This window comes from Phoxinus phoxinus, assembly GCF_949152265.1.
Source record: "Phoxinus phoxinus genome assembly, chromosome: 21".
Taxonomy (NCBI): Eukaryota; Metazoa; Chordata; class Actinopteri; order Cypriniformes; family Leuciscidae; genus Phoxinus; species Phoxinus phoxinus.
Window position 1 is genome coordinate 14945504 of NC_136896.1, and position 13161 is coordinate 14958664.

The 13161-nt window shown below is 39.6% G+C and overlaps 1 protein-coding gene across 1 annotated transcript in view; it reads right to left on the minus strand.

The window, feature by feature from the left end:
- Positions 1-908: 908 nt before the first annotated feature.
- The window catches only part of wnt3 (wingless-type MMTV integration site family, member 3), a 29732-nt gene continuing 17479 nt past the window's right edge, over positions 909-13161 (minus strand). Inside the window, exons 2-4 of the mRNA XM_079595363.1 lie at positions 11714-11955; positions 6430-6695; positions 909-3015 (exon numbers count right to left, since the gene is read on the minus strand). Coding sequence (XP_079451489.1) covers positions 2536-3015; positions 6430-6695; positions 11714-11955 — 988 coding nt within the window. The 3' untranslated portion in view covers positions 909-2535. The remainder of the gene's footprint in view (positions 3016-6429; positions 6696-11713; positions 11956-13161) is intronic.

The window sequence follows — 13161 nt, forward strand, 5'->3', positions numbered from 1 at the left end:
TCTTGAATGCGTTGGACTTTCATTTTAAAAAAAGCACAACTTTTTCTAATCTGCCATGTGTCTTCTTTAAAAAGAGAAGTTTATTATTAAGAAAAATGCATAAAAATACTATTTTAAATGGTATATTAAATATCTATTTTCCAAAACATGTTTTACTCTAAAACTGCGAGAAAATCAAAGCCTATAGTATAAATCTATATAAATAAATCTAAACAAGTTGTGTTCTACATTTGAGGTTAATATATCAGTAAGATTATGTTGGGCTCAGTACCAAAACATTTCCAGTTAACAGTACAAGTATGACTATTATTATTTTATTTATTTGGACCTTTTAACCTTTTTGAATCATGTCCATGATAAATTTTTTTTGTGTTCACATAGCAAGTGCCAAAATTTTACCAAGTTTCGTACCATTCCGATAAAGTTAAAAATAATAATAAAAATAACAGCACCAGAGGCCATCTTTAATAACAGTGTGACTCTCAAATTGTCCTGTGCATACAACACCAGCAGCCTACCGAATAATAATCATGAACAGGTAAAATATGTTTTACTTCAGTCAATGTTTGTATAGTGCATTGTGTCATGCTTTACTCTGCCATTTTGTTCAGCTCCGGTAGTGGAGACACCAGAGGTCCGCCTGCAAACCTACAGGATGACGTCAGCGCTGGAATGACAGAGTAGATGCAGACATGGAGGTCAGATGATTGTGATCTGGTAGATCGAACCCTTTATTTAGCTGCGTGCCAGTGTTGCACAGTAGTTTATTTTTACGCCACTGGAGAAAACCATTGGTTGTTAAAAGTGTTGTGATCCGCATTGTATATTAAAGGAGGCTACATATAGCACAATATATCAACTGTGCAAGAGTCAATCTTGTATTAAAAAGCAAAATCATGAGACTGTTTCGTTCTTCAAATATATAATCTTAGTTCAGTCATACAGATATATACATTGTGTAATAAATAATATTTATAAAAACATAACATTTTCAGATTATAAAATAAAAAGGGAATTATGAACTTTTAAAGGCTTTGTACAAAACTTTGGATATAGCGGAAGGAGAAATGGAAAAGGGAGCGTAGATGTGACCGGTGAGAGAGGGCTCCTCGAGGATTGGTGTGGATGTGAAGTAGCATTGCGTAGTTGAACTTAATTAACGGGAAGCGTGTGGGACTGTCAGAACATGTCGTATGGAAACCTCCTCGAGTCTGTTTCAGCTTTATGAAGCCAGTCTTTCCTCCATTTATCACACAGCAGTCCTCCACTTCCAACACGCTCTCATGGCGATTCACAGCTATTTTACATTTTGGCCAATTGGTGGCTATTTCGTATAAACTTGTACGATCTTCGTACATTTCCGTAGGATCCTCTTGCGCCCCGGTTAGGTTTAGGGATGGACCTTCATGCTTGCTTTTTGCCTAAATTTTTATCAAATTCACATTTCACGAATTCCTACGAAATCGCCACATCGTAAAATCTCACGAGATCGGGTTGCCACGTCCCTCCTTTATTCACCCTCTTATTTCTTTCCTTAACTATCCTCCTCCTGTTCACTTGTTCTCCTTCCTCTAAGCAAACTTCTCATCAGGGAAGTGTTGAAACGGTGCCTTCACAGTCATATACGAGGAGCTTTATCAAAAAGAATATGTTAAAAAATAATCGTCATAATCTCTAGAATTAGTATACTCATTAGTAGTTTTGTAAGTGCAAATTTTTACTGGTCGGGTGCACGTGAGCCCAGTGCGTGTCGTCGCATTCTGCTGTCATGCACTCATCCAGAAGAGTGACCGATGGCTTTGCATGTACATGTTCTGCAAGATATGCTACTGAAATTTTAAAGGGACCCAAAATGCCTTTCCCCATTTGCACCGCCCACAGCATTCTACGCTAATTTATCGATTGCATCCCTCCAAACTGCAGCATGAAGCAAATTAACAGGAGGTTTTTATGTAGCAAACAGCAATATGTTCCACGTTTTGAACATGTAATTATAGGGAATGTGGTAGTAGTGTTCAATGTGTCCTTGGATGAGGAAACCTTAGAGACCATGAGGGAAAACATGAGCGATGCATTGGATTCAGTAGTATAGCGGGGCGCATCTCGAGACCCAGCGTTCAGTAGTTTCTCGTCATCCTCCCTCCCTCCCGTCCTCTTGTTCTTTCATGCGTGCCTAGTGTCATTGGTTGTAGGTGAACGTATCCCGTTTCGGCCCCTGGGCAGTAGGGTGCGATGATCAGAGAGATGGTGTTACAGATAAAGAAGACTGAATGATAACAAGGCGTTTTGTTCTTTTGCAGAAGTAATGCGTGCCACAAAAAAAAAGAAGAAAAAAAAGAGAGAGGAATGGCAGTAGTAACCATGATGCTCACATTGGGCATCTTTTGGGGTGTGTAGATCAAAAAGGGCACATTAGTAAAGAGTTCTACCACAGAAGTGCCACTATCATGTGTGTGTTCTCAGTCTCTCCCTCTCCTCCTCTTGCTTTCCGTCCTTTAGTGTCCACTAGTCCCTTTCTTCCTCCACCTGCTGCTCTTATTTACACGTGTGCACATCGTAGACCCTCACGCACTCCTGGCAGCTGACGTAGCAGCACCAGTGGAAGATGCAGTGGCATTTCTCCTTACGCTTTTCTGTCCGTGTGTTATGGCCACGGCCGCAGCACAGCAAGTCGCAGCCCTCAATGCCGTGCGACGACACGTTGCAGACGCGGTCGCGGGTACCAAACGAACCCGTCTCTGGGTTTGGCTCGCAGAAGTTGGGAGATCCCTCGTAGTACACCAGGTCTCGCTCGGTGGGGTGTTTGAAGAAGGCGTATTTGGCGCGTAGTGTTTCCACCCAGCCTCTGGACTCCCGGTGTTTCTCCACCACCATCTCGGAGGCACTGTCGTACTTGTCTTTCAGGTAGTCCCCCAACAGCCGGAAGTCAGGCTGCGCCCACCAGCAGGTCTTCACTTCACAGCTGCCGGACAGTCCGTGGCACTTGCAGCGAAGGTGCATGTTTTCCAGGATGGTCTGGAAAAGAGAAAACATTGGAAATTTGGTATTAGTTTTAGTTATCTATCAAGGACCATTTAAAATTATTGCGGTTGTGCCTCTTAAAAAAATAAAATGTAGGAATAAATTATTAATTTAATAACACATATAAAATGTAAAAAAAAAAAAAACTTTATTATAAACAAATACAATAATAAATAGACAATTTAATAAACTTTAATACAATTTTATTTTAATATTCCATTAAATGATTTATAATCTTTTTTTTAAACTACTTAAACATTTAAAAAACAATTTAATTCACATGTTAAATTGCAGGTAAATAAAACATTAGGTCATTAAACATTAGTTGACTACATTAGTTAATATGAACTAATAATTAACTGCGCATCTACAGCATTTATTCATCTTTGTTAATGTTAATTTCAACATTTACTAATACATTATTAAAATCAAATGTTGTATTTAGGCATATTTACACAGAAAAAGCAGCACAGAAACCAAATCTGAAGCGGCAAATAATAATCACAGTAAATAAAATAATTTGTTAATATTACTTGTATGTTGCACTGTAAAGTAACATGAACAGCTGTATTTGTATTATCTAACGTTAACAAAGATCAGCAAATACAGTAACAGTAATGTAAATACAGTAATGTAGGCCTATTTCTCATAGTTAGTTCATGTTAATTAATATATTAACTGATGTTAACAAATGTTACCAATAAAACAAAAAGTGAATAAATCATTTTTAAATGCATTTGCCAATTGCTTTTCTTCCCTTTTCTGACAGATGCCTTTCTTTAGCCATTTACCAATAGTGTTTAAAACATGCTATTGGAAAGATCACTCACTGCAGCAACCAAAGAACCAATGGTCTGTCATTGCAAGGGTTCCTAACCACATTTAGTCTGAAACGTTGCTTCTTGTTTAAGAACTGTTGTATAAAAGCAGTATCACAATTGCAGTCATCACTCAGATCTGTATTTAACTTCTGGCCAACAGTTAAACAGCAATCTTCATCATGTGATATTGTTTGATTATTGCCCGTATTATCCCCCTGCCCGTTCTAAAGCAGATTTTTAAATCAGAATGGATGCTCTCAGGCCACAGGTTGTTGTTCAGGTGCTGAGCGTGCAGACAGGTCCTTGCAGTTCTCTTCTAATTCTCTTCTGAAGTCCTGCATAATGGAGTATGCCATCGGCACTTTACGTCTTTGTTTTGGTTTGTTTGCCTTAATTTGCTCGCTATATTTAGCTGCAGAATTCCCCAGCTGCGGCGGAAGGCAGGTGTTTGCAGGTCCCTGGGGGTCTAGTTGGGGCCGCTGACATCATGTCCCGAACTCTTTGGGCCCTGAGCGGGTCCCTCAGGCTGCGTGGAAACAATGGAGTATGCGAGGGTCCTGACAGGACTGACTGTCTCAGTGCCTGCTCCTGTGGTCCCTCGCTGATCAAAGCGCCGGCCTGTTGCAGTGTGGTCTCGCCTATTGCCCCTTAAGCACCTTTAACGCAAAAGACTCCAATTCTGAGTCATGACAGCAGCAGTGACGGGCTAAACCCTGAACCCCAGTGTTATTCTTCCCTCCCTGCCTTCTTCAAACCACCAACTGAGTTTACACCTCTGTCACGGATTCAGTACAGATGCAAGTTATGAGAGGCATGAAAGGATAAGAGAGGTAATTACCCGGTAATTTCTCATGAAAATACCAGTTTTAAAGTTGAAAGTCTCTCGGAAAAGGGATCAGGAGATATTTGACAGATCTGCGGTGCATTAACACCTTTGTGAACCGCGGGGTAAGACCCACCCAGGAGTGGCACAAGTACAGCTTTGTTCTTTGTTTGGTGATCATGAACCTGATAGCTTATGGGTGAAGTGTGTAATTTCTGTGGTGCGTACTACCGGAATCACAATCGGTTGCAATGGCCTGACTGACACAAAAACAACATTTTTCTCAGCCAATCATGTGAGTTTGGGGCGGAACTACCTGTTTGTCCAAGCAATGACAAATGGAGTGTTTGAAAGCTGTCATTATTTTGCGTTTCTGTTTCGGAGTGGCGCACAAATTACACACTTCACCTAAAGTGATTTCACAAATATGGTGTGTATTCTGAGCTTATCTCTTTTCACATTACATATGTCACCCTTCGGCATGTTAACAGCAGACACAATATTGAATTTCAAAAGGGTAATGATGATATCCAGTGGTACTAAGCAGAGGGAGGTATAAGGATACCCAAGTAAAGAAATACACAATATGGCTATAAGTATGTGGACACCTAAACGTCATCTTGGAATAAATTGGGGTCAAAGTCATTATTTAGAAGAGGGTGTCAACATACTTTTGGTCATGTGATGTATTTCTCAATGCGGTTTTCAACAGGACATCCATGACGCTTGCAATCCTGACTACAAGGTACACTACTGTTCAAAAGTTTGGGGGCAGTTTTTAATGTTATTGAAAGAAGTCTCTACTCACCAAAGCTGCATTTATTATTTATTATTTTCATTTAACACAGCAGCCATTTTTAAAGTATATGATCATGCTCTCATTTATTCAAGTGCAAGACGCAAACAACACATGCACACAGAAAGCCGCATCAGAAAAATCTGAACAAGCCTGGTTGGGCCAGTAGAAAAATCCTTAGCGTTGAGCCTTGCTATTATTTATTATAATGGGTTTATGTGAAGGTTGTTTTCATATTTATTTAAGCAATGTTAAAAATGATGGCTTTGGCATTAATGATAAATGGCTGTAATTAATGGCTAAAATGGAGGGGGGAAATCTATTGAATAATGACACCAGTAGCAGTATTGATATCGGTGATACTGGCCTTCGTTTATATAGTACTTAGTAAAAAGATGCCATTAACCTCATTATAATACATCATCTTTGTTTCTTCTACAGTAATTTAGAGATTCAATGTGAAATTATTACTCAAAAATTGTATTACAAATTTGTATGTTAGGTATGATTAATCATGTTTAATTACCGACAAATGTGATACAAAAATGTTGTTGTTGATTGACAGCACTTAAGTTTAATATATTTTCAAATTTATTCTATATGGCAGTGGAATTTCCAGCATCATTACTCCAGTCTTCAGTGTAACATGATCCTTCAGAAATCATTTTAATATGCAGATTTAGTGCTCAAGAAACATCTCTTATTATTATCAATGTTGAAAACAGGTAAATGTATACATTTAATAATTTTTTTCCAGTTTTTTTTATTATTATGAAAACAAACCCATTATTTTGTAACAGAAATGTCTTCAATGTAACATTTGATCAGTTTTATGCATTGTTGCTGATTAAAAGTAATTTATTTAAAAATGTAAAAAAAAAATGAACAGTATAGTGTACATATGGAATTATTCATATAAAATCAACATCATATTTTTAAATGAATTAGAAATATCATGCGTCTCTTACCATCCGTCCTGCCTCATTGTTGTGCCTGTTCATGGCACTCCGGGCATCTGGTCGGTTCTCCCGAGCGTCGGCAAACTCTCGAGACACCAGAACCCCAAACTCAGCATCCTCACTGCAACCACCCCACTTCCATCCCTCTCCCGGCGGGCCTTTATGATGGGAGTCACAGCCGCACATTGTGGAGGTCCCCTCTGCGCATGAACGGGTCACTGCAAACGCCACTCCAGCTGAGGCAATCGCATGAACAAATGCAGATTCTCTTGTGGCTTGAGAGAAGAAAGAAGAAAGAGAAGAAAATGATTTTCTTTGATGACATTTTTAAAGGGACAGTTCACCAAAAATGAAAATTCTGTCATTGTATATTTCCCCTGGTGTTATTCCAAAGTTTTGACTTTCTTTATTCTGTGGACCACAGAGATGGTCTTTTGAGAGAGGTTATTACTGAAACGGGCAACTAGATCACAAAGAATTTACAGTATTCTATTACAATAGTGTTCTTATTATAATGTTATGTATATTTCAGATTGGCGCTGCACATCTTGTACTTTACTGTATTTTCATTATCAAAGTGATTACGAGCATAATTGCGCGCTTTCAACTCCATAGTTTCCCTTTAGTTCTACGGTCTGGACTCTGGACGGCATGCTGTCCTAACACTAACCAATCAGACCTCAGGTACAGCCCAAAATGCTGCAAAAACCAATCAGAATTGGAATTCGTTTATTGGTTGTTGTTTTTTTAAGTCAAGCCGATCATCGATTTCATGAATGATCATCGCTGTCACGTTCGAGTACTCAAGAACTCATGATCATCAATGGATACTGCTCTCTACATAACAAATTGCCTTTCAAAGACCATAAAGATTCTGATGGCACATGGAGTTCCTGCATATCAGGAGCATTCCAAATCAGTCATTTATGAGGTTCCACAACAGTTAGGACGCTGCCCTAGAAGTCGTGTGGTTAGACAGCGGGACACTCCCTTTTGGAACTGAGCTATAGTCTCTCCTGAGGCTCTTGTAAAAGGTTTGAAGGAGATCCCTGCTTCTTTAACTGGTGCCCTCCCGAAAGTCTCTCATCTATCTGTGCTCGTGTCTTCAGGGCATGGATCATTTTCTGTGATGAGGTCTGGAATAAATTGACGAGGTGTTTCAGTGTTGCGCTGTAAACGTCTCTGACAGCACCGGGACGATTGTTGATCATGTCACTTGTGGCTAATGCAGCCCGAGGTTGCGCTGACGTTGTGTCATCTCAAAGGTGTGCTGGTTTCTCTCTGGATAATGTTTCAGGAGCCCCCCCGCTCCCCCCAATCTCCCACCAGTCCGAGCCCCGCGGCCACGTGTGTGAAAGCCAGCAATAAGTCTTCGTGTTTGGTTTCTGAAGGCATGTGCTGAGAGATGGTGTTACGCCCCCTTTGAATGTAACAGCTTATTATGTAACCAGACACCATCGTTTCACAATCGCTGCACACTTACTGTGGCTCACCAGTTCTCTTGGTCCCCACAGGAAAAACTGCAACTCAACCAAACCCAATACAACTTCATCACCCCAAACATTTAAGTGCCTCTAATGACAGTGGTTCTCAGACCAAGTTTGTCAGGGATCAGTAAGTCCTATAATGGTGTAAGATTATCTAAAGGAGCGCCCACACACATGGAATATGCTGTAATGTGAATTTGTGACCAAAAGAGAGTGCCTGTTCACTATGTTATGTTTAGATGATAGTTGTCATGGTGACGTGTGTTATCGTTTTAGTACATTAATTTCGCAAGTCTGTCCAGCAGTCCTACTGAGGACAATCTTGGATGTATTTTGTGCTTTCAACTGTTTGTTAAAGTCAGTGAGGCTTAAAACAAGATTGAACACCACTGACTGTAATTGTGTGGACAAAAAAAGGAGCCTTTATTCAAAATACCTTGTTTCACAGTAGGAAAAAAAAGTCATACAGGTTTCGAATGACGTGAGGGGGAGTTAATGATGACAGAATGTTCATTTTTGAGTGACCTATTCATTTAAATCCATAATACACTGCCATGAGATAAGTGAAAAGATAAATGCATGATTGCGATTCAAGCTAAATTGTAGTGGTATAGAGTTTAATTTGAATCACTTATTATGTTCTATGATGGTTAGGACACTCTCTTAGAAGGACGTCGCCTATGTAGACAGTAGTTTAGTTTTCTGATTTCTAGTCAGTGTTGACTAGCATTGATATCGTATACCCAAGTATATTATAGTATATTCGTATACTATATAGTAGGCTAAAAAGTATTCATAAAACAGTTTGAGAAAAGTACCCAGATACCCTACTACTTCTGAGATTCTGAAGTGCACATACAATGGACACTTTCCTATCCCATGAGGCCACGGGAAAGGAGATGTGAATGCCAGTGAAGTGGCGCAGCACAAGTCACATGGACAAAGCCAACATGCGGATGTAGTTCGTCTGGATTTTGTTCATACTATATAGAAAATGTATTTTCTGAAACTTAAACAGTTTCAAAGTTCGTTCCTCTTACTCAGTATGTGATTTCGGACACAACACTACTGTACTGTATATGCTAGTCTGCTCCTGAAAATGAACAAAACCAGTATTTAGCAGATACACACTTTTCAAAAGTATAGTCTTTCTCTTCCAGAAAAAATGTTGATGACTCATCCTGCACTACACAGATTTTTGTCCAATCAGATCTCTCCCTCTAGAATGTCTCTGATTAGCAAGTAGCAAATTATGGCTCATGACTGTGACGTAACTAAAGCCGTAAGCTATTGAGGCCAATCCCTTTGAATTTGTCCCGCGCAAACTTCCTGTTTCAACAGGAAATGCATGAACACAGGAGAGAAAACTGTGTTCATCAAGCAATTTCACAGGGTCTTTAAGACATTATGGAGGTCCGTTGATGTCTAGCTGTTTCTCATGAATTTGCAGACTCATCTCACCCCTGGTATTCTTGTTTTATTCTTGCAGGAAGTTCATGTCCGCACACATAGACAAACAGTCCTTTTTAATAAAGGTTGTGTTTGGGCGCGCACCTCTCTGGGTTTGCTGCCAGAAGGAGGCCCAGTTGGTTCTGGCAGGCCCAGCTGGGTTCACCACAACAGAGAACTGTGAGCTCTGGGCCCCAGGAGCCCTGGCCAAGGGCCAAGAAGAGCGCAGCTCCCGCTACCTGCTGAGTCCATGAATCCGCCTTTGTCTCTGTGTTGTCACACCGTATTACCCACACAAAAGGGCCCAGCACCCCGCACCCCATAGCCCAGTTCAGCGCTGCCCAGAGCAGGGGCTGGCATTCCCAAAAAGGAGCGACCCCCCCACCTCCTGTGACACACATACACAAAACACACATACATCTTATACCAGCCACTATGCCAAAATATTCCAAAGCATTTCAAAAATCCAGTTGGGACCCATCGGGCCAATCCGGATGCAGACAGAGACCCTACTTCCTTATCTTCACCTCATACTGTCCATCTCCTTCATCCTCTCCTTATCCCCCTCTTGAGTTCCCCCTGCCTTCCACCTCTCTCTTCCTCCATGATGGGGAAGGATGGGAGATTCCCTTTCAGCCTGCTTTCATGACACAGTCAAAAGGGCGTGTGAATGGGGCGTCCGTGGGAGCCGGGCGGTAAGAGGCACACAGGGATGGCTCATACTGGCCTTCATGCACAGTAGGGGTCGAAGTGAACCCTCTAGCCCTTTTCTATTGCTTGTAATCTCATTTGGCCTCCCTTCTCTTTTTCTCTCTCTCTGTCTCTCCTTCACATACTGCCTGTTCCTGCTCAGGTCCTGCACTTCGGATAACTGCTTTAGCATCTTAACCGTCCAGAATGTATGTGATTTTGTGTGGGAGAGATCCGTTTAGCATCCTTTCTGTCACGACTGGGAATCGATGTTCTCATTTAGGAAATGATTTAAGTAAAGTTGCTCTTGTCCCCTTCACCTCAATTTTTCAGAACCATTCACATCTAGAGTATCAGAAAAATTCTGGGAAAACCCCACATATGTAATGTCAATTAAATGTTTATTGCAAGATGTGCATGGAAATTGAAAATATTACACATTCTACATGGACTTTTATCTTAAAGAGATGTGAAATCGCTTGAGCAGTTTTGTTTTCTGTGTTGACATTTTTCTATTGAAACAGGAAGTTTGGGTGGGACATATTGAAGGAAGGTTTATGATTAGTTTTTTGTCTTTTTATAAAAATGTTTTTTAAGGGTACGTTTACTAGACAACGATATACTTAAAACGGAGAAGTTTTTATTTTGAGTTTTCCGCATACAGACGACACATTCAAAACGATCCCCATTCACACGGATACGTGAAAATTACTAAAAACACTGTATTCTGCTGCCAGACCATAGATAGCGATGAAACGCTTTATACTGAACACATAATACGCATGTGCATGATGTCATCGTTTTCAGAGATTCACGTTTTTGTTGTTTACAAGGAGACCGTTTTCAAAAGTTTGCGTTTTCAGGCACCCAAAACACCATTTACGGTGTAAATGAACGGCCAAAGCGCATAAAAAGTTTTACGTTTTTAATTGAAAATGGTGTTGTGTAAACATCCCCTTAGTCTAGCATAATTATTCATGTTCGTTCGTTGTATTTCCACTAAAGTGGCAAATAAATTTGGTTGACGAAAATTTAATTTACATTTTCAGTTTACAATGTTTAGCTCTTTCAACTAAAGTGGAGTAATGCTCTACTCTGGTAACACTTTAGTTTCCAATTCCAATTCTCACTATTTACTAGTTGCTTAAGTTATTAGCATGTATTACTAGAAAATTGGCTTTTTATTAGTACTTATAAAGCACATATGAATGCCTTATTCTGCATGATCATATTCTACATCCCTTAATCCTACCTAATACCTGAACTGAACAACTATTACTAACTATTAACAAGCAGTAATAAGCAAAAGTAATAGTTAATAGTGAGAATTGGACCCTAAACTAAAGTGTAACCTAGTTCATTTACGATGATTACATTATTTTTTTTTTTTAATTAAGCCCAATAATGTCTTGCAGTATTACTTGTCTCTTCATATTTTATTTTTAATTAAAATAGACAAATTCAATTATCATCATGATTTTTTAATAGTTCACTTGCCACGAAACCATGATTTGCTACTAGCCTGCTGCAACATTTAGAAGTACACTACTAGCATATGGTTGACCTCAAAGCAAATACACCTAGACTAAAAGCAGTTGTGGTATGTAGAAAATGTGATTATGGCAATTTAAATACTAACTAAACTGATGTGTGCTGTTAACCCATACCTTTATCAAGTACTGGTCCGAATATGGCTAGATTGTCCTTGATAGTGGTGCAGTTCCACCTGCGGCCACGGAACTGGTGCTGACATTCCTGGATTCCCAGTTTGACTCCCTCCGCTACACTGGGCATGATCTCAATGTAATTGCGGCAGAAGCGCAGCTGTTTTGGCACCAAGCCAGGTATGGAGCCACACAGGATGGGTTGCGATCCTATGGATGAGTACTGCTGCCCAAGGGCCAGGGACCTGAAACGCAAGTGTGAAGATTAGACCCACATCTGGACACAAATCGAATTCTTATACTGGAGGAAAGTTGTTCAGAGCGATTGCGTAATCTAATCTTTTTGTCACCGTTATTATGGTTTGTATATTTAGTATTATATGTAGATTGAATGTTAGTGTTGGAAAGTAGTGATCTAGCCAGTTATTATACCATCTCATAGATGATCAGTTATATCGCCTGTAAGAGGTGGATTTTTTCTGTTTGTGGAAAATAGTGAAAGCTTCGAATATTTATGTCTTTGCCAATGCAGTTTTTTTTAACCCAAATCCTTTTTGTGCGTGTGTGTCTGTGTCATTTGATATTTGGCTGTTGTTGGTGTATTCATGTGTGTGGTTGTGTGCAGTAGCTAAGCTGACAGCAGATTCCAGAGATTTCCTTCTGCTCCAAACAGTGAGTAGCTCAACGGTTTCACGAACACACAAACAGCCCCAATCTATTAGTTATTCCAGATACTTTCACATTGAAAATTAATTGTATTGCTGTCTTTCTCTGTCTAAAATAAGAATGAAATAGCACAATTGTGATTACCTGCCTGTTTTGACAACTTGGTAACACTTTATTTTGATGGTAACTTTGCAACTATGTCAACTAACTCTCACTAGAGTATTAGTACACTGTGCTTAATATCTGATAACTCTTTATTGTGATGATCCTCCAACAGACATTCTACTGACTATAAGTAACTATTTAACTACATGTCAACTTATTCTAACCCTAACCCTACTAATACTCTACTAACACTCTAATGAGAGTTAGTAGACATGTATAATGTTAGTAGAATGTGTTAAAAGTACCATCAAAATAGAGTGAAACCACATACTTTAATAATAGGTGTAACCCTTACTCTCCTTTAGCACTGTTGCTGATTATCACATATTTTTACATTTTGTGTGTGTGTGTGTGTGATCTGTCTGTTCCATAACATATGCAGAACACACACGCTCTGACTGGAGCTGTAATAAGTCAAATATTCAGTGTTGTAAATCCTGTCAGTGTCTGGAAAAGATTCAGTTGTACAGCAGAGGAATCTATTAGCAGTTCAATCCTCATTTTCTCACAGACAATGCTATAAAACATATCTGCATGAACCTCTGAACCCAACGACTCCTTATCTGTTAATGTCACATTCTGTAAAGATCATTTAAAAATGTATAATACAAAAGTTCAGG